Raw genomic sequence first — 19,870 nt, forward strand, 5'->3', positions numbered from 1 at the left:
CAGCCCACACTCGCTGGCCTCAGAGGCCACCCCAGAAAGAGGCCAGGGCTTAGCCCCCAGGGATTTTTATTTGATGAAACAATGAACACGGGTAGACCCCCATACTCGTTTTTTGTTTTTGTTTTTTGGGTGGGGGGAGGTTGTTTGTTTGTGCCAGTCCTGGGACTTGACCTCAGCAATACATTTGGGCTTTCCCAAGGCTAGAGCTCTACCACTTGAGCCACAGCACCATTTCCAGCTTTTTCTATGTATATGATACTGAAGAATCGAACTCAGGCCCTCGTACATGCCAGGTAAGCACTCTACCACCAGGGCCACACTCTGAGCCCCATACTCTAGTTTTAACTGACCAAGTAGAACCATGATCCTGGCTGCAAGCCTTTAAACTCAGTGACTGTGGTCAAGGTGCTATGGCCGTGCCCATAACCTTAGTTACACAGGAGGCTGGGATCTGAGGTTGCAGTTTGAAAGATGGTCCAGGAAGGGAAATCCATGGGACTCTTCTCTCCCGTGAAGCAGCAGAAAGCTGGAAGTGGAGCTGTTGCTCCAGTGAGAGTAACAGCCAGGCCTGAGTTCAAGCCCCAGGAATAGAACACAGAGATGTTCACACATGCCCACACAGGCATACTCCTCCCTCCTTGCAAAGGAGGGAACCCCCCTCTCTGTTTCTTAGTAGAGAAATGATGCAGAGACACTGGTCTGCAAGTCAGTACACCTGAAGAAGGGGAGAGGATGGCAGAAGGGGGTGCAGAGAAGAGGGCTTTTGAATAGTCATGAGTGGAGCAGCAGAGTGGTCATGAATATTCATGAGCAAAAATTTGTTTACTCAGGAACACTGCATCCAGAATTGAGGTTTCTAGACTCTCCATGACTTTAGACTCTTTCTGCCTCATCCCATGACCAAGAAGAACAGACAGAAGATGAATCCTTCACACAAAAACAACTGTGATTCAGCTAAAACATCCACTCTTCTGTTACCTAATGATGACGTGAGCACATCCGAGGAAAGTAAGAACGTGGTACGTAGCTGTGTCACTGAGTCTCTACAGAGAACTGAGCTATGTCGTCCTGAGGTTGGCTACTTTCTCCAAATGCAGATGAAGGCTATCTTGTCCTCTGGGGGCTTGACACAGACCTGCTCTGTTTCTCACTTGGCTCAGTCCAGGAACAACCAGATGACTTTGTGCCACAGCTGGAGGTGCCATCTCAGTCTGGTAAACTGGTGGAGCTGGATGCCATCCTGTAAGAACTGGCAGGGCCCTGAAGCCCCAGAGTACTGTGCTGCCCCCTGTATGTGTGTGGCTCAATCTCTGACCCTGTGAGGCCTCCCTGTTGGAGCAGCCCCATGCTGTGTGGGCTTGGTAGAAAGCAATCATGGCCACGGGATCAGTCCACCTTCCCTGGGTCCCAGGGGTCTCAGGAGCTTCTTCCTTCACTTATCCATGGATTTTCCAGCTCTACGAAGCAACATTTTTAAGTAGTGTTCCCCACTTTTTCATGCAATATTAACTGCAATATTGTAGGTCACAGGACTGAGAAGGGGGGGCTTCTCTCACCCTCTAGTCTCTGGTTTCATTTCCCAGTCGGTCCCTCCTCATCCCTCTTTTGCCAGCCTGCTCCCTTCAGGTGTGGGACAGGAATAACACACACCCATGGTGGCAGTCACCTGTCCACTACTGTAACAAACTCCTGAGCAATTCCGCTTGCAAAGGGAGAAGGATTGTTTGGAGAGCAGTCTGAAAGACTTCAAGCCAGGTCCAGTTGGACCTGTTGCTGTGGGCCTTTCCACTGCAGCTTGACCAGGAGGCCAAAACGAAGGAGAACCATGGTGGCTGAAACATACAAGGGGGACAATGGTCCTTATAGCCACTTGAAGAGTCCTCACTGGAATGCTTCCAGTAGGCCTTGCCTCACAAGATAAGCTTGGGGAGATGGCCCTCGGGACATTTGAAGTCACCCACCCACACCCACCTGCTGTGGAACCTGCCCGTCTTGCCCAGCCCCTGTGCTGGACATGGCTCTTCCAACAGCTCCTCTCTAGATGAAGAGGACCGAGGTTCTGAAGGGAGTCCCAGGCCCCCAGTGAGAGCACAGGCTGGAAGGGGCTGCAGTTTGGGGCCCGTAGCCAATGCTGGGGCTGTAGTAGACCTTGAACTTGAGATCAGGACATGTGTTCAAGAAGAATGTGGTTGAGTCAAGAGGCTAGCAGAAGAGAAGGGAGATAACCTCAGCTTTCAACATCATACAGACATGTATGTATTGACGGGAAAGAGCCAAGAATCAGTGAGAGAGATGTGATGAGGTGTCAAGGACGAGGGACTATCCGTTCTTCCTGCAGCAGGGTTCCTTGTAGAACTGAGCTCAGCTTCAAGAGCCAGGGTGTGTTCAGAGTCTGAGCTGGACATCCACTGGCCTGGCTTGGCAGGAATCGGTGGTGTTTACACCCCACTCTTCCCGCGCCTGTATCCCGCCTTCTCTGTGCCCTGCCCTCAGATGGCATAATGCTGATGCTCCTGACGACGTTGGTTGTCACAAATCAGGGTAAATGGTGAAGAGAGAGCACCAGAAGGGTGACTGCACCCACTAAGATGACAGAGACCGTCCCAATAAGCAATCGTGTGCCCACACATGATTGTTCCTGACTGTCTCCTCTTTTCATTCTTTGATGAGAATTTGAAATAGCATTTCCATTTCTTCATTTTGAAGAAGTCTGGTTTGTCCTTTGTGGATTATCATCTGAGTCACAGCAAAGAAGCCAGTGGATAACGCGTAATTACAGGCTTTGTGAGTGAGCCGCTCCTGGGGCTCCTTAAGTCTGGGCATTGTCCAGTGGCTTCTTTTGGTCAAGGCTTTCACTCTACCACTTGAGCCACAGCTCCATTTCCTGCTTTTTCTGTGAGTAATTGGAGAAAACAGTCTAAGTGACTTTTCTGCCTAGATAGCATTGAACCACCATCCTTACATCTCAGCATCCTGAAGCAGCCACCAGCGCTTGGCCTAGATTATTTTCTAATTGTAGGCTTTTACACTTACGTGTGTTATACTGTGTTGAGGATACAATTCCAAGATTGGCTTTTGTTTATAATCCTTCGGTAATCTGAAAAGGCTAGGTAATGGGAGTATAGAGGCCTTGGGTTCAAATGTCAATAGGCAAAATTAAGTAAATGTAGCAGCTGTCCGCTGCCCTGCATGCATAGCATTTATCTTCTGTGAAGCTTGCCTTCGTCCCTGTGGCTGACTTCAGCCTCATTTTATCACTGGTTGTGAGCCCTCTGTACCCTGCTATAGCTTCTTTTCTGTGTCCTGTGCTGTGAGTTTGCTTCCCGTCCTTTGCCCGTGGTGTTTCCATCAAGACGGAGGCCCTAGCATGGCTTGTTTGCCTGGCTTTTCCAGCCCCTAGGGCCTCCCAGTGGCATGTGTACTGTGGTCCTGTTGGGTATGGTGGAAGGGCACGGCCTGCAGCCACAGCTGATTCTGCATGCTTGGCCCTCCAGGAAGTGGACAACAACCTCTGCAGGCAGTATGAAGAGAAGGTGCGGCCGTGCATAGATCTCATTGACTCCCTGCGGGCCCTGGGCGTGGAGAAGGACCTGGCCCTGCCCGCCATCGCCGTCATTGGAGACCAGAGCTCGGGCAAGAGCTCTGTGCTGGAGGCCCTGTCAGGAGTAGCTCTGCCCAGAGGCAGTGGTGAGACTCTCCCCCTGGTTATTCTGCTAGGGCTGCCCAGGGCAGGGGTGTCCCACAGCACAAGCCAGTTCTCCCATAGGCCTGGGGGCTGCAAGTGCAAGATCAAGGCCTGGCTCTGTGAGGTGGCTCCCTTCGGCTGTCAGAGGCTGGCCCTGCTCTCCTGAGGCCTCTCCTCTGTGCAGGCTTCCCAGGACTGAGACATCTGTGCCTCCTCTCATAAAGACTGGTCTACAAGGCTACAAGGATGCCCTGTGACCCCTTAGGGTCTCCTGCAGCTTCCGTTGCCCCTGGTTTTTTTTCTCAGTATTCTTGTTGAAGCCTGCATGCTTGCCTTGCACTCTTGCTTGAGTCCACTCAAGTCCTATCTAGACTTCTGGCCTTTATTTATTTATTTATTTATTGCCAGTCCAGGGGGTTGAACTCAGAGCCTGGGCTCTGGCCTTGAGCTTTCTCAAGAATGGTGCACAACCACTTGAGCCACAGCACCACTTTTAGCTTTTTCTGTGCATGTGGTACCAAGGAAGGGACCCAGGGCTTTGTGCATGCGAGGCAGGCACTATACCGCTAGGCCACACTCCCGGCCCAGCACTTTTAGCTTTTTGCTGGTTCATTGGAGAAGAGTCTCTTTCCATGGTTGGCTTGGAATTGCAACTCGAAAAATATTGACATGCTAGAGTTACAAGAGAGAGTCCCTGGTCTCTGGCTCAGTTGCTACTTCAAACACCAGCTTTCCATCACCGTGAGCGCCCAGGCTACAGAATATGGGGTTGGGGACACCAGGCCATCTAGAGTACATCTTATCACAGAGTCTCGTGAGGGCTAAATGCAGCTGCAGAGTGTGAGAGGCCTGACTCAGTGGATGGAGTTTCTCACCCAGAACTGTGTGTGTGCATGTGGGTATCTCTCCAGAGCCCCTTTTCCAGAGGTGCCAGCCACGGGGGGAGATAGAGATTGGGGCTATGCTTGGTGAGGCAAACAGTCCAGGAGGACAGTGCAGGCTGGGGAGAGTCTGACTCCTTCCTGAGATGCTTTGGTAACAGGACATTCAATGGATGGGCAGGATATGGAAGGAGTCCACTGTGGGGTTTGTGGCCCGTGTGTGTGGACAGACAGCAGGGGGGTTCCGTGCAGCCTACACCTGAGCTCATTGTGGAACCCAGGGAAGAAGAAGCTCTGACGTGGCAAATGAGCCACCCTGGTGTCTGTCATCCCTCGTGTACGTGGCCTCAGGGAATCCAGGGGAGGCCCGTTTTCAGCATGGGGGTTCGGCCATGGCACCAAGGCCCCCAGGGCCACTGACACACAGGTGCTTTCCTAGGCATCGTGACGCGGTGCCCTCTGGTGCTGCAGCTGAAGAAGCTGAGGCGGGGGGAGGAGTGGAAGGCCAAGATCAGCTATCTGAACATCGAAGTGGAGATCACAGATCCTTCCCATGTGGAAAAGGAAGTCAACAAAGGTGAGAGGCCTGGTGTGCCCCCTCGCGCCAGCTGCCGGGTCCCCACGGGTCCCGCGTGGCTGTTCACGTGCCACTTTGTCTGTAGCTCTTCCCTGCCTGCAGGCTTCTTGTCCCTTCACCCTTCAGAGACCAGTGTCTTCCTGGCAAGCCACTTGTCTGAGAATCTCGTTGGCTTTAATTTAGAAACATGGCAGCTCCCCTCCTTCAGGGCCTGTCACCTCCCCACCTGAAGCAGCACAAAGCCCCACTGGGACCCCGGGACCCTGTCTGAATAGAGAGTGTGGCCGTGTGCACAGTGCATGTTAGCTTGATAGCCAGGTGGATAAGAAAATGAAACCACAGGGATCTCTCTGCAACATATGCGGGTGGAGACGGCCACGTGGAGGAGAGGGCTTCCTGCTGCTCAGGCCTGGCCTCTCCCAATACCACATCCTTAGGTTTCAATCCTTTGGGGAAAACATCAATGACCCACCCCGATTCCATGGCCTTGACCTTTGTAAGATGAGAACACAGAGTTAATCGTGTCTGCAATTTGCCGGACCTTACATCATGTCAACTGGAACTATTAGATTGATTTCCTGTGACAGAAAAGCTTGGTGTGTGTCCACCAGCCATGGCTAAGGAACCAACAGACCTGTGGCAGTACCTGCTCTGGGTGGTCTGGCTGGGTGATGGTCTACAAAGGCCTTGGGTCATCTTTCTGGGCCCTCAGCTGGCTTGAGCTGGCCTTGTCTCCCTTGCGGGCCAGCAGGCGGTTGGGATCTCTCCACGAGGACAGCAGGGGCTGGGGTGGGTAGCCTTTGGGGCCGAGCCCATTGGGAAGCAACTTCAGTCTTCCCCTTGTCCACGCTCAGAATTGAGATGCCAACTCATGTTGAAGGAGAAGTGGCAGATGAGGGCAGGCGTGAAGGGAGCCCACTCTGTGTTTAGACTCCATAGCCTTTCCTGTCTCGTAAGGCCTTCAGGTGCTCAGCACTGGACTGGGCCTTCCAGAGCAGGTCGCAAGTCCTCTGTCCCCTTCGCAGTGGTCTCTGCAGTCTCCTTGCATTTCAGTAAGGACGCAGTCTGGCCTGCTGACCAGTGGAAACCACCCCATGTTTGTCTGTTACGCCACCTCACGTTCCAATGACCTGACCTAAATGTCACAATCACACATGGGGATGTGGTGCCGGGCAAGTAATGAAGTCATGCTGCCATATGTTGTTATGAGTGCCAGGCAGAGTCAAACATGGCAAAGACATTACCGGTGCATGCTGAGAACAGAAAGTAGCGTTCCCTTGCCATGTGAGGGAACATTTCCAAGCCCCTCCGTGCCGAGGGCAAGGGGCAGAACGGCATCTCCTAGCAGGCTGCGTCCTCTGAGAAGCAGACCCCCGGTGCCTACCCACTCCTGGCTCGGGGTTCCACTGTGTCTTTGTTCTCCCTTGATTTGCTTGTGGTGTCTGTGTGCGGAAGGTCTCCCGGGGTGTCTGCAGGCCGTTCTGGCACGTCAGGGGGCTGCAAAGGCCCCTTGGCTAGAGCCAAGTCCAGTTGAATCTGCTCTTACGCTGCTGGTGTCTAGGACTTGTAGAGTCCCCCCTGTCACACCCGGTCTCTGACCTCCATGGCTTTCCTCTTCCTCCTCCCAGCCCAGAAGGTCATCGCGGGGGAAGGGCAGGGCATCAGCGACGATCTCATTAGTCTGGAGGTCAGCTCACCACACGTCCCGGACCTGACTCTGATCGACCTTCCTGGCATCACCAGGGTGGCCGTGGGCAATCAGCCTGCTGACATCGGATGGCGGGTACAAGTCCACCCTCTGTTCTTAGGAAGGGGTGGGCCACTGCTCCAGATTAGGGCTGCATCTGAAGAGGTCTGGGGAGAGACGGGACAATGCCACCAGTGGGCCCAGGGGTCACTCTTGTTTGGTTAGATAGAGGAGGTGAGGGAAGGAGGAATCCACAACTCTTCCCCGGGGAGCCTCTCCTTCTGAAGTAGCCAGGGCAGGGTGAGGACGGTCTAAACTTTCTCCCTGTGTGGCTCCATGGCCTCATAGCTTGCCACTTCCTGCAGATCAAGTGTCTCATCCAGAAATACATCCAGAAGCAGGAGACCATCAACTTGGTGGTGGTCCCCTGCAACGTGGACATTGCCACCACGGAGGCGCTGAGCATGGCCAAGGAAGTGGACCCTGACGGAGATAGGACCCTAGGTAAGAAGAAGGAGAGGCTTACAGTGACAGCTGGGTCCCAGTGAGATGGGATACCCGGAGCCCCATCCCTCCAGGCTTGCCTCCCCGCTGAGGACAGGGTACCCTGGGGTAGTAGGAGCGGGTTTGGAGGCCACTGAGGTGGAAGGAGTGAGTCGTGTGAGACTGTGGTTGGATGCAAGTGGCCTTGTATGCTTGGCTTCCTGTTAGATAAGGCCCAGGGTGCTCACAGGAGCAACTCCTGTCACCTGAGACCAGCCGGGTGGAAGTAGCACCAGAGTCCCTATGGGAGGAAGAGGTAGATGGAGTGAGGTCCCTGGCCTGGTGGAAGGGCTCGGGACAGCCAGGCTGTGTGAGGAGCGTCCTGGCCTCCACCCTAGATCCGAGTGGCTTTGTCCTGTGTGCCTTAAGGACTCTGTCTACGCCCACTCTCCACCCTCCGCCTGCCCGCGGGGTCTGTGGCCCTGCATGAAGGGATTTCTCCAACGATGGGAGGCAGCTGTAGGGGAGCTGGTGCCATGACGTAGAACTAGGTGTTCTTTGGGGCCTCCTTGCCACAGACACAGATGCTCAGCTGTCAGGCAGCCCCTGCCTTGGACTCTGCACATCTCTGACCCACGGGCTCTGGTCCACAGGGATCCTGACCAAGCCTGACCTAGTAGACAAAGGCACGGAAGACAAGGTGGTAAACGTGGTGCACAACCTCGAGTGTCACCTAAAGAAGGGCTACATGGTTGTCAAGTGCCGGGGCCAGCGGGACATCCATCAGCAGCTGAGCCTGGCCGAGGCCCTGCAGAAGGAGCAAGCCTTCTTTGAGGACCACCCCCAGTTCAGGTGCGCCAGGCCCTCTGGGGATGTCGAGGCTCGAAGTGTGCTTGAGTGTGAGTACCTGTGTGAGGCTCTGTGTATTGAGTGTGCAAGCATGAGAGTGTGTGAGTGAGGGTATCTGGGGGAGGGGTGTGTGGTTGTAGGGGTGTGTATGTGAGGCTGTATGTGTGTGAGGGTATCTGGGGGAGGGGTGTGTGGTTGTAGGGGTGTGTATGTGAGGCTGTATGTGTGTGAGGGTATCTGGAGGAGGGGTGTGTGGTTGTAGGGGTGTGTATGTGAGGCTGTATGTGAGTGAGGGTATCTGGGAGAGGGGTGTGTGGTTGTAGGGGTGTGTATGTGAGGCTGTATGTGTGTGAGGGTATCTGGGGGAGGGGTGTGTGGTTGTAGGGGTGTGTATGTGAGGCTGTATGTGTGTGAGGGTATCTGGGGGAGGGAGTGTGGTTGTAGGGGTGTGTATGTGAGGCTGTATGTGTGTGAGGGTATCTGGGGGAAGGGTGTGCAGTTGTAGGGGTGTGTATGTGAGGCTGTATGTGTGTGAGGGTATCTGGGGGAGGGGTGTGTGGTTGTAGGGGTGTGTATTTGAGGCTGTATGTGTGAGGGTATCTGGGGGAGGAGAGTGTGGTTGTAAGGGTGTGTATGTGAGGCTGTATGTGAGTGAGGGTATCTGGGGGAGGGGAGTGTGGTTGTAGGGGTGTGTATGTGAGGCCGTATGTGAGTGAGGGTGAGGGTAAAGGTATTTGTGAGGGTGTGGGGGGATGTATGTGAGGGTATATAGGGAGAGAAGTGTATGTGAGGGTTTATGTGGTTGTGAGGCTGTGTATGAAAGTATACATGTGAGGGTGTGTGTGTGTGAGGGTGTAAGGGTATATGTGTGTATGAGGGTAAGTTTGTGTCAGTGTGAGACTCTGTGAACACTGAGCGGGTAAGGTATGGTTTTGGCCTTGGTGAACATCTCTTGAACTTGCCTACAAGAATAAGAAATGTGGGGAAAAAAAAAAAAAGAAAAGAAGAAGGAATGTGGGCTGGGAGTTTGGCCTAGTAGAGGGCTTGTGTAGCATGCACAAAGACCCGGGTTCGATTCCTCAGTACCACAGACATAGAAAAAAGCCAGAAATGGTGCTGTGGCTCAAGTGGTAGAGCACTAACCTTGAGAAAGCCAAAGGACAGTGCCCAGGCCCTGAGTTCAATGCCTAAGACTGGCAAAAAAAAAAAAAAAGAATAAGTGATTTGTCCATCTCATTTACCACTCTATTCTCCCTCCATCTCCACTTATAGATAAATACACACACGCACACGCACACACACACACACACACACAAGCACGCACGCACACACGCACATAGAAAGTGGAAGAGAGAGAGAAAGAGCATATAATCTCAGCCCAGTACTCAGGGGCTGTCTGAGGCAAGATGATTTTGAGTTGGGAACTAGACATTGCTACACAATGAATCCATTGATGGATGAATGGGCGAAAGGATGAATGGCAAATAAATGGATGGATGGATGGATGGATGGATGGATGGATGGATGGATGGAAACTTAAATGAGTGGATGGATGGATGGAGAGATGAGTGGATGGATGGATGGATGGATGACACAATAGGTGTGTCACAAAGATTAGAGGGCTATGTAATCAGATGCCTGGAGACAGTTATAATCTGGGCTGGAAGGAATCCTTCTGGGTGCTGTGGCAATAAAAGCTGCTCACCTGGGCCTAGAATTGTGTGCAGTCCAACGCAGACATCTGTTGGGCAGTCCCAAGGCATTCTACTGGCCTTGTCTGGGTTTCTTGATGCAACATGCATCTCCCTTGTGTTCTCTTCAGGGCTCTGCTGGAGGAAGGGAAGGCCACAGTGCCCTTACTGGCAGAAAAACTGACCTCTGAGCTCATCACTCACATCTCTGTAAGTGTGGTAGCCCCTGTGATCTCTGAGAGCAGAATTCGGGGCTGCGCATGTGGCTGGGCACATGTGCTGGGGGCAAGGTCTGTGCAGGAGTAGGCATTGTGGGTGGGCATGTATCTATTCCAGCATCAGGAGCCCTGCTGCTAGGTTGCAGTGGCTGTCACCCACAAGACAAGCAAGTACCATGGCTGCTCCTGGAGGTGGAGCTGGTGCTCTGAGTTCTGAAGCATCCCTGTCAATCTGACACTGGCACAGCCTCCTACCCAAACCCTCCAGTCCTCTGCTGGGGAGCAGAGAGGATCTGGTGAGAATCAGATTGTTTTGCTCAGTGCCAGCAGTCAAAGCCTTCCTTGAGAATCAGAAAGAATCTTTGAGGGTCATCCGACTGTCACCTAGTGTCACAGCTGCTCACCAGAATGAGCTCAAGGCCTCCTTTTCATTCCTGGTCCTTAGTCACAAGTTTTGCTTTTTATTTCTTAGAAATCTCTGCCACTGTTGGAGGATCAAATAAAGGAAAGTCATCAAAAAATATCAGAGGAATTACAAATGTATGGCATGGACATACCAGATGATGATAATGAAAAATCTCTCTATCTGATAGAAGTGAGTATCACTTCATATGGGAGGGGCCTCATCCCCCTCCATGAGGAAGGGTGGCGTTGCCTGTGTGGGACGAGCTGTATCATCCTCCATGTGGGACAGCCATATCAGTATCCACACTGGGATCCCTGTCCAGCGACTTTCTGTCCTCGCTCCACCCAATGCTGATCCAAGCACATTCTGCCCTCTTAGTGCTAATAAGAGAATCCACCATGTCCAGGGAGTAGTGGGCACATGCAGATGACTCCACAGGGAGGAGAGACAGGCTCAGCCCGTGGACTCTGCCTTGGGACACAGGAAGTAGACAGAGGAAGGATGGGATTTTCTGCTGCCAGATCTGCTTCTCTCCCATAATTCCTTGGTAGTCCATAAGAGAACAGCAACTCACTACCCACAGTGCGCCCTGAGCCTTTGTCTGAAGTTGCCCCACTTCTACTGATGCTTTTCTTCTGCCCAGAAACTCAATGCGTTCAACCAGGACATCACTGATTTGATTCAAGGAGAGGAAAGTGTGAAGGATTATGAGAGCCGGCTGTTTACTAAAATCAGAGCTAAGTTCTGTTTATGGAGTACTAAGATTGAAAATCATTTCAATAAAGGTGAGTGTTGGCCAGAGTTTGGCCTAGTGGTAGAGTGCTTGCCTAGCATGTACGAAGACCCAGGTTCGAGTCCTCGGTTCCACATACATAGAAAAAAGCTGGAAGTGGTGCTGAGGCTCAAGTGGTAGAGCTCCAGCATTGAGAAAGTCCAAGGACAGTGCTCAGGCCCTGAGCTCAAGCCCAGGACTGGCAATAAAAAAGAAAAAGGTGAGTGTCCGAGGTTGGCACAGATGGGAGAGGAGCCAAAGGGTGTGAAACCTTTCAGTCCTAATGTGAGGTGGGATGCAGCAGTTTGGAAAACCATTTGGCAGCCCCTCAAAAGGGGCAAACCTACGCATGGCCCAGCAATTGCCAGGTCGGTAGATACTGGAAGGAATGGCCATAGCCATTCTCAAGCTGCACTGGGAGGTGGGTGGTTCCTGGGATGCCTGGCCTGAGGGGAACGACCTGCGTAGGAGATGGGAAGAGCATGCCTCTGAGTGTCCCAGAGGGCCCCGGAGACCCAACACCCAACACCTCACAGAATGGATGAAGATAGAAAGTGGGGGTGGGGGAGGACATCGCAGGCGCTCCCTCCCTGCCTGCCTGCTCTGCCCACCATTTCTTGCCCTCCTTGATGCCCACACCTCCAAAATCTTGATTCCCAGCCAGTCAGTCCTCCCCGGTGGCCTCTCAGGTTTGTGGCCACAGTGATGAAGTGTCTGACTAGCACAGGGACTGGAATGGAAGGTTGCAGTCAGCAGGGCCAGGTCCACCAGCTGGCTGGTCTCGCCTTGCTTGCACGTGGCCCCCTCTCCCTCCGTCTTCCCATGCTCCTCACCATAGGTTCATGGTCCCGGTCTGTTTCTGTGAAGACACCAGACTAGGTCACAGCCCACTGTCACAACCTCATCTCAACGTAGTCACTGTTCATTCACCCCATCCACACACACAGCCACACCCCAGGTACGGTGTGGGTGGTACCTCAACACATGGATCTTGGGGAGACACAATTCAGCCTGTAAAGAGACTTGGAAAATGAGAGAACCCAGCCACAAAGGACGGCGTGTCACGTGACTCCCTTCAAGTGTGCAGAACAGGCAGTCAGTCTGTGCAGACAGAAATGAGAGGAGGGCTACAGGACTGGACAGGCAGGACTGAGAGGGACAACACGTCCACACCCCCATAGCTCTGGGAATGTGCTGAGAGTCACTGGACTGTCCGCTTGTCTGTGAATGCATCTCAGGAAAAGTAACTCCTATGGGAAAACAGCTCCCACCCACAAGGGGGCGGCAGACACCAGCGCCTCCCAGGGGACCTGGCCCTAGCTGGGGGAACAGGAAGTGAGCTGCTCACGACACAGCAGGTGGCTCAGCTTCCTTCCTTAGTAGATCAGATGCTCCACTTCTTTCACACAGAGGAGCAAGCTCTGAGGGACACTGTGGAGTCTGTTTAGAATGTTTGGTTTTTGTTGTTGAATAATTCAGAGCTACTTTTTCTGCTATAGGTTTTCACATGCTGAAGAAGGAAGTCTGGAAACTTGAAAACCAGTACCGAGGCAGAGAGCTGCCAGGATTTATCAATTATAAGATGTTTGAGTCGATCTTAAAAGAGCAGATCAAAGCCCTGGAGGGGCCAGCGGTGGACATGCTGTATGAAGTCACTGGTGAGTGCCTGAGGCAGGAGTGTTTGACCCAAATGTCAAGGTCAAATTACGGTGTGTCCTCTAGATTAATCTCCATGCCAACCCCTCATTCTCCAACTCTCAAGCCATCAACCTGTATTCTGGCACTGCCTATCTGAAACGAATCCCCAAGACGCAGCCCAGCCTGCCACAGCATGTCCCAGGACTCGGTGGTCCTGGCTGGCCATCCCTGAAACTGAGCTCCCACCATCTTGCAACCAGGTGTATCAATCACAGAACCACTTCCTCATGGGTCCTGGGGAGACCCTAAAGAGGGCGGGGCGTTCCATCGCTGTGGGTACCCTGGCCTCGGAGTACCCAGCCCAGACACAGTCTGCCCTTGGTCCTGTCGCAGGCTGCATTGCCGAGGCCAGCATGGTGGGCTCCACTCCGTCCCCCTGGCCCAGATGAGAATGGCTGGGGGGAATGTCCTCAGCCCACAGCCCTGTCCTGGCCCTTGTGACCTCCTATCTGAAGCTCCTCTGGGGCTACCAGAGTGGCCTCAGAAGCACAGGAAGTGTTCCTGGAGTGTGTGGATCCTGAGACAGTGGTCACCTCTGTCACCTCTTCTGCCCCCTCCTCTTCCCCTCTGCCTCAACACTTCTGCTAGGGCTCAAAATGCCCCATATTGGTATCTCTGCAGGTCAAGAACCAAATGCCTGAATGCCATGCCAGGGTTCATCCCTGTCATGCATGTGGGTGGGGTAGCGTCCTCGTGGCCAGGCACAGAAGGGTCCCTGGATGGCATCCTGGAGCGAAGCCCCCCATCCTATCCCTCTGTGAAACATTGCCTCAGAGGCTTGGAGTCTGGACTCTCTTCCTATTGGCCTCCACTTACTAACCTCCTTTTCTAGACCCCAACAAGTGATAATTCTTCATGGGAACCAGGGTGCCCTTAGTAAATTTCACTGTTGCCTTGTGGCTGGATAGCATCAACCCATCTTGGAATTACACTTTGACTGACTCTGCTTCTCTTGCTCAACCCAGAGGGGAACTTGTCACACTTAGATTCTGGTAGTCCCAGAACAAAGGTAGTTAAAAGTATCCCAGCTACTTGGGACCCTGAGATCTAAGGATCATGATTCAAAGCCAGCCAGGGATGGAAAGTCCATGAGATTCTTATATCCAATCAACCACCAAAAATCCAGAAATAGAGCTGTGGCTCAAGCGGTAGAATGTTAGCTTGGAGCAAAAAAGCTAAGGCACAGTGCTCAGGCCCTGAGTTCAAGCCTAAGAATCAACACCCACTCCACAAAAAAATATTTGTATGTAGATACCACCTTTTGTTTCACAGAACTTGTATTTGGATTTTCTGTCAAATAATGTTGGCCTTAGATTCTGTTGATAACGAAACCTGATTTGACTGATAGTTTACAAAGTATTTCTTTATGACCTGCAAGTAATTTTTGTTTTTGTTACTATGTATACTGTATTAATGATATAAATGTAAGACGACAGGAGATAATGTTTTCAAGGTGGTCTAGCCAAGGTGGAGAGGAGGAGGGAGAGGTAGAAGGGAGCCTGAGGGAGCCTTCCTTTCTTAGCAGTTTTTCCTTGGGAGTTGTGAGATGTGTACAGGATGCAGCCTGTTTTATCCATGTTGAACTCTCTTCTCTTGCTTCAGGTTTGGTCCACTCTGCCTTCACAAAAGCTTCTGAAGGAACTTTTGAAAAGTTTTTCAACCTCCACCGAACTACCAAGGTAAATCCAATTGTTTTTTAAAACTAAGAAATACGTTTGACTATAAAATAGACCTTTTGAGGCCGGGAGTGTAGCCTGGTGGTAGAGTGCTCGCCTAGCATGCACAAAGCCCTGGGTTCGATTCCTCGGTACCACATACACAAAAAAAGCTGAAACTGGCAGAGGGCTAGCCTTACGCAAAAAGTGTCCAAGGACAGTGCCTAGGCCCTGAGTTCAAGCCCCAGGACTGGCAAAAAAAATAGAGCTTTCTTGATCTTGTTTTTGTTTTGTGTCCCCGCCCACCCCCCACCCCCTACCCCCACACGGAGACAGGCATGGCCTCGACCAGGCTGTTCACCTGGAAATGGAGCCCCCAGCACAGGTGGGCAAGGACTCCGCCATACTGTGGCTGAGGGTCACGCGTGGGCTGCTCACGGGCCAGTGCCCTTGAAGTGAGCTGAAGAAGATGCGGTGGGGGGAGGAGCAGGACATGGCACACAGTGGCCCTGCAAGGTCAGGACGTGGCGAAGGTTGTGCTCCAAGGCTCTTCAAAGCCCAGTGCACGTGGACGTGCCAGTCTGCACTGTGTCCCTTGTCCCGTGTGAACACACGGACGCGCCCCTCTGGACCCTGTCCCTGAGCATGCTCTGTGGACCCAGCCCTCAGCTCAGATATCAAAGCTCAGGCTTGCCTGGAGTTCTGATCCCCAGCTGGAGGGGGGCTCAGCCTGGAGAAGCCCGGCAAAGGGCATTGCCTAAGGAAATGGTGATCCTCATTCTCATGGGGTGACTCCATTCCTGTGGGCTTGCCGGGGACCTGGGCTCTCTGACCTGGAGGTTGCTTCCTGAAGGTCATTCATTCGAGGTTCTCTTTCCCACAGAACAAAATTGAAGACATTAAGTCAGAGCAAGAAAAAGCAGCTGAAGAGTCCATTAGACTCTACTTCCAGATGGAACAGATTGTCTACTGCCAGGACCAGGTGTACAGAGAAGCACTAGAGAAGGTCAAGGAGGAGGAGGAGGAGGAGGAGGACAAGTGGGAGGCCTCTGGGAAAAAATTGCCTTCCCGCCCCCAATCTAGCAACTCATCAATGACCGAAATCTTAGAGCACCTGAGCGCCTACCACAAGGTGCGTATGGCTCTGGACTCCTTTACGGTATCAGCTCCACAGTGACGTCGCCAGCCAGTTCTGTCCTGGAGGGCTGCATTGGCTCCAGGGGCTGCTATGGCCCAAGAGGAATGTGGGTGATTTGGGTGACTGGCCAGGTGCTGACCAAGTGGCATCTTAGCTCCCCCACACCTGCTGGATGGGTGTTGCTTGTGTCTCCTCATCTGAGCACACAGGCACGACCAGTGCAGGACATGGGACTTGGGTGTGAATGGACAGGGGCCACTGGTGAGCTTCCGGCTTGCAGACACCCACCCTCCTCCCCCTTGGCTCCTGTGAGCCTGGACTATCCATCTGGGCCTTGCACACAAGCGCCCTGGTGTCTCATGGCAGATCTGGGATGTGCCATGCTAGCAGCACCCAGGGTTGGTCTGGCCTATGGGGGGTGGACAGGGAGGCCTTCAATGAGGATCCAGCGCCTGGGACAGGAGGCCAGTGGAGGTGAGGTGAGAGCACTCAGGCCCCACAGGGCACCCTCCTGGCACCTCCAGGAGACATAGGGCCTTTAAAGTAGATGAGGCCTGCACAGGTGTGAAATTCACATGGCTGACCATGGACACGCGTGTCCACTACCCCATCGGAGCCTCATGACGCATCTTAGAAGAGCGCTCCCTAGGTCGTTCATCTGGCCCCAGGACTCTGGGACTGCCCCCACGTGGGTGTGCTGCTGGGCAGGCTGGAGTGTGCGTGCTGCTGTTCTGGTCCCTGCTCTTTTCCTTGGAGCCGCTGGGCTCCAGTGGTGGTGAAGACGCATATCTGGGGGTCCTCGGGAAGAGATGGGTTGACTTCCAGCCATCTGCTACCTTGGCCAAACCAGAGACCTGGTACACTAGCCCAGCACCACTGGGAGACACAGCTGTACCAAAATGTGTATCTACCAGGGATAGCATTGGTCAAGGACACAAGACACTGGGGCCACCACTGATGTCAGGACAGCACAGTCCCCTGGGTCAACCTCCCATATTGGCCATTCGTTGTCCCTGGGATCTTGTGCCTTTGACCATCAGGGGGCTTGTAGTGTAACAGTGATGTCACTTCCTGTCCCTCCCTGCAGCCTCTACATAGGCCGAGCTCCCTCCCCAGCCAGGATGAGAGGCTCCAGCCTTGTGATGGGGGGCGGGGCCCTACAGGGAGTGTCTGCCACAGCTCTGTGTAGGGAGGCTCTGGACCGGGCTGAGGGGCTCAGCTCCGCACTCATGGGTTGGGCTTGCTTGTCACTTCTGTTTTGGCTTTCAGGAAATTTTAGATCTTTTCTGTCATCTGCTGCCAAGATTGTCACGGTCAGAAGTCTCTAAGACATCTGTAAATTCAGATTTTTACTCTACAGGTCCAGGCCCAGGGGATGGCGGCTGGCTCCTTCTATAAGAACGCGTTGTCCCCACAGGGGCTCAGGATCATTTCCTCCCTCCACCCCCACCCCCTGCAGAAGGTCCATCTTTAGACAGAGTGCTCTCCATGGTGGCCTTTCTTCCTCCAGTCAGCGCAGCCACAGTATCCGCGGGGGCTCTAACAGCCCTGCTCCTCTTCTTTACAGTGGGAGAGCCCTTGTCCCCACAATGTGCTCCTATGTAGGCCTCCTGCCTGCACAGTAAACAGCTTCCTGCTGCTCTGCAGCCTTCACCACCCCTCACCTCCAGACCTTTCGATCCTCCCTGCCCCTTTCCACGCCCCCAAACCACCATTTTCCCCCATGAATCTGAGAATGTGGGGGTCTCACTTGAGTGGAGTCACAGGATACTGGTCCTCTTGTCCCCAAGTGCAGTGGCCTCAAGCCCATCTCCAGAGCAGCTGGGCTCAGAACTCCGTGTGTAAATCTCAGGACTTGCCCAGAGGTGCCTCCTGCTCCCTGCCCAGGCTTCCGCATCCAGAGGCCACCTGGCTCCCCAGTGTCTCCTTCTCCCGCCCTCTCTCCTGTCCCCATGGCCATTTGCAGACAGGTCGCAGCCCAGTTGCCCTGTTTCTGTGTCTCCCGACCGTCCAGTGCTGGTGTCTTGGGACATATTTAATCTGTGAACTCCCAGGGGCCATGCATCCCAGAGAAACTGGAAAAGGAGTCACTGAGAGGTGGCAGGACTTGCGAATGTGCCTGCATTTCACCTTCTGGAGATCCTCTGAGGGGGCTGACGGCGGGGCTGGGAGGGAGAGGTGGGAACCTGCAGTGAAACACGCCTTCCACCCGTGGGACTGGGCTCCTGCCTGTGGCTCTACTGCCTAGGAGCTGGAGGCTGATGGAGAAAGACGACGGAAGATGCTGGGAGCAGGGAGAGGTTTGGAATGTGCGGGCGGAGTGTATCTGCTGACCATTTTAGGGCACATTTCCACCCCTCTCTCACCAGCAAAGGTGGAGCACACGGGCCAGACACTCGGTGACTCCCAACACAGAGGACACTGGTGCAAGCCAACACCAGGCCAGCAGCCTGGCCCTGCCTAGCTGTCCCTCTGTGGAAATCTGCCCCCCTGCTCCTGCCAGGCGAGCTCAGTCCCCTCCTTGAACTTTGCTCTGCCCCTTCCTTTCAGGAGGCCCACAACCGCATGTCCAGCCACATCCCGTTGATCATCCAGTACTTCATCCTGCAGACGTTCAGCCAGAAGCTGCACAAGGCCATGCTGCTGCTCCTGCAGGACAAGGAGAGCTACAGCTGGCTTCTGAAGGAGCGCAGCGACACCAGCGAGAACAGGAAGTTCCTGAAGGAACGGCTGGCTCGGCTCGAGCAGGCTCGACGCCAGCTGGCCAGATTCCCTGGGTGAGTGGACGAGCACTGCCCATCCCCAGGTGTCCGCAGCAGGATGCCAGGGGGAAGAGATTGCCTGATTCTCCTGATGGTAGAGCCACGATAATCAGTGGTCAGACTGTGGAGGTTAGATGCCCACAGACCCCAAGGAGACACAAGGCACCCTGGAGAGGTCGCCTCCAGTAGGGGGCGCTGCCATCCTGCAGCACAGGCCTGGGAGAAGCTGGCCACCCTGGTGGACAGAGTCCCCCCCCCCCCCATCACCCACGTTCCCTCATCCCTTATGCTGTACTTCTGTCACATGCCCACGCCCCTCTGCCATGCCACATCTTTTAGTAGCAGTTGGCCTCTCTGGTCCTAATAAAACCACACACTCACACTTCCTTGTGTCGGGAATGGGAGGAACTGGCAGTAGAGCAAAGACCTGCCACTGGGGCCGAGTGGGGAAGAAGGACGGGGGGACAGGAGTGATGCTGAGAAGTGCAGGGAAGCAGGACCCACTGGAAGCAGGACGGGATGGGGCACAGGAGGCGGGGGCACAGGATGGCTGCCCCCACCCCAGTGGGTACCGTCCTTGCTCACATCAAGTCCTGGCCTGCAGGGGAGGTGCCGCAGTCCACAGCAGAGCCTGGGCAGAGCCCCATGGCTCTCCTTCTTGAGAGGGCCGCAGAACCTGCAGATAGGAGACCAGCAGCCCCTTCTCACCTCACCCCAATCCACCCTAAGGCAGGGCCTCCTTCCACTGCCTCCTGGAGGGAGGGTCGTGGGACAGGGACTAGGGATGGGCAGGCAGGAGGGGTTCTGGCACTTGTGGACATGAGAAGTGCCTGAGCTCACAAGAACACTCCAGGGACAAAGGGTGAGGACCATGACCTGGGTTTGCTTTTTTGCACATTGGTGGTGATCTGGTGAGAGGTTTCACTGGGTCCCAGAGCTGGCCTCAGCCCCACAAGCACAAGTGACTAATGGGAAATAGCTTAGACATGCTTCTTTCCAGCTGAGCTACAGGCTTGCAGGACGGAGGATCTACATTAAACAGGGATGAGGCCAGACACATCCTCCTAAGACATCGCTGTGGCCATGTGCAGGGAGAAGTGCCCACCTCTGTCCCTTCACCCCCGGCACTGTCGTCTCCACCACCATGAGCCAACAGGAGTTCAGGAGAAGAGACCCTTGGGGCACAGATGCTGGCAAGGGCTGGGGTGGGCACCCTGCAGGAGTCATTGGAGGGTCAGGGCCAGGCAGGGGCCTGCCACCTTCGACTGGACACTCCAGCCAGGCAGCAGCCCACTGGTCATCGGGAGAAGTGTGGCTCTGCTCACCACACACAACGGCGACGACTCAAGTATGCTGGCAACACGTCCA

General features: G+C 54.0%; 1 protein-coding gene across 1 annotated transcript; it reads left to right on the top strand.

Annotated features, from left to right (window-relative positions):
- Positions 1 to 644: 644 nt before the first annotated feature.
- On the top strand, positions 645 to 18,614 carry Mx1 (MX dynamin like GTPase 1). The gene is made up of 13 exons (XM_090349543.1): positions 645 to 1,019; positions 3,495 to 3,687; positions 5,006 to 5,143; positions 6,772 to 6,926; positions 7,196 to 7,334; positions 7,967 to 8,165; positions 9,985 to 10,063; positions 10,544 to 10,666; positions 11,121 to 11,262; positions 12,749 to 12,907; positions 14,550 to 14,626; positions 15,486 to 15,734; positions 18,291 to 18,614. The coding sequence occupies exons 1-13, from the start codon at positions 897 to 899 to the stop codon at positions 18,519 to 18,521; spliced, it is 2,007 nt and encodes a 668-aa protein (XP_090205669.1). The 5' UTR covers positions 645 to 896; the 3' UTR covers positions 18,522 to 18,614.
- The last annotated feature ends 1,256 nt before the right edge of the window (positions 18,615 to 19,870 follow it).

The sequence above is a fragment of the Megascapheus bottae genome, chromosome 1, assembly GCF_031878675.1.
Source record: "Megascapheus bottae isolate mThoBot1 chromosome 1, mThoBot2.hap1, whole genome shotgun sequence".
In the NCBI taxonomy this organism is placed as follows: domain Eukaryota; kingdom Metazoa; phylum Chordata; class Mammalia; order Rodentia; family Geomyidae; genus Megascapheus; species Megascapheus bottae.

Coding starts and splice junctions, on each gene's coding strand:
- Mx1 (XM_090349543.1), top strand. CDS start 897: ATGACCAAGAAGAACAGACAGAAGATGAATCCTTCACACAAAAACAAC. Junction 5,144..6,771: donor GGAAAAGGAAGTCAACAAAG/GTGAGAGGCCTG, acceptor TCCTCCTCCCAG/CCCAGAAGGTCATCGCGGGG. Junction 15,735..18,290: donor ACCTGAGCGCCTACCACAAG/GTGCGTATGGCT, acceptor CCTTCCTTTCAG/GAGGCCCACAACCGCATGTC.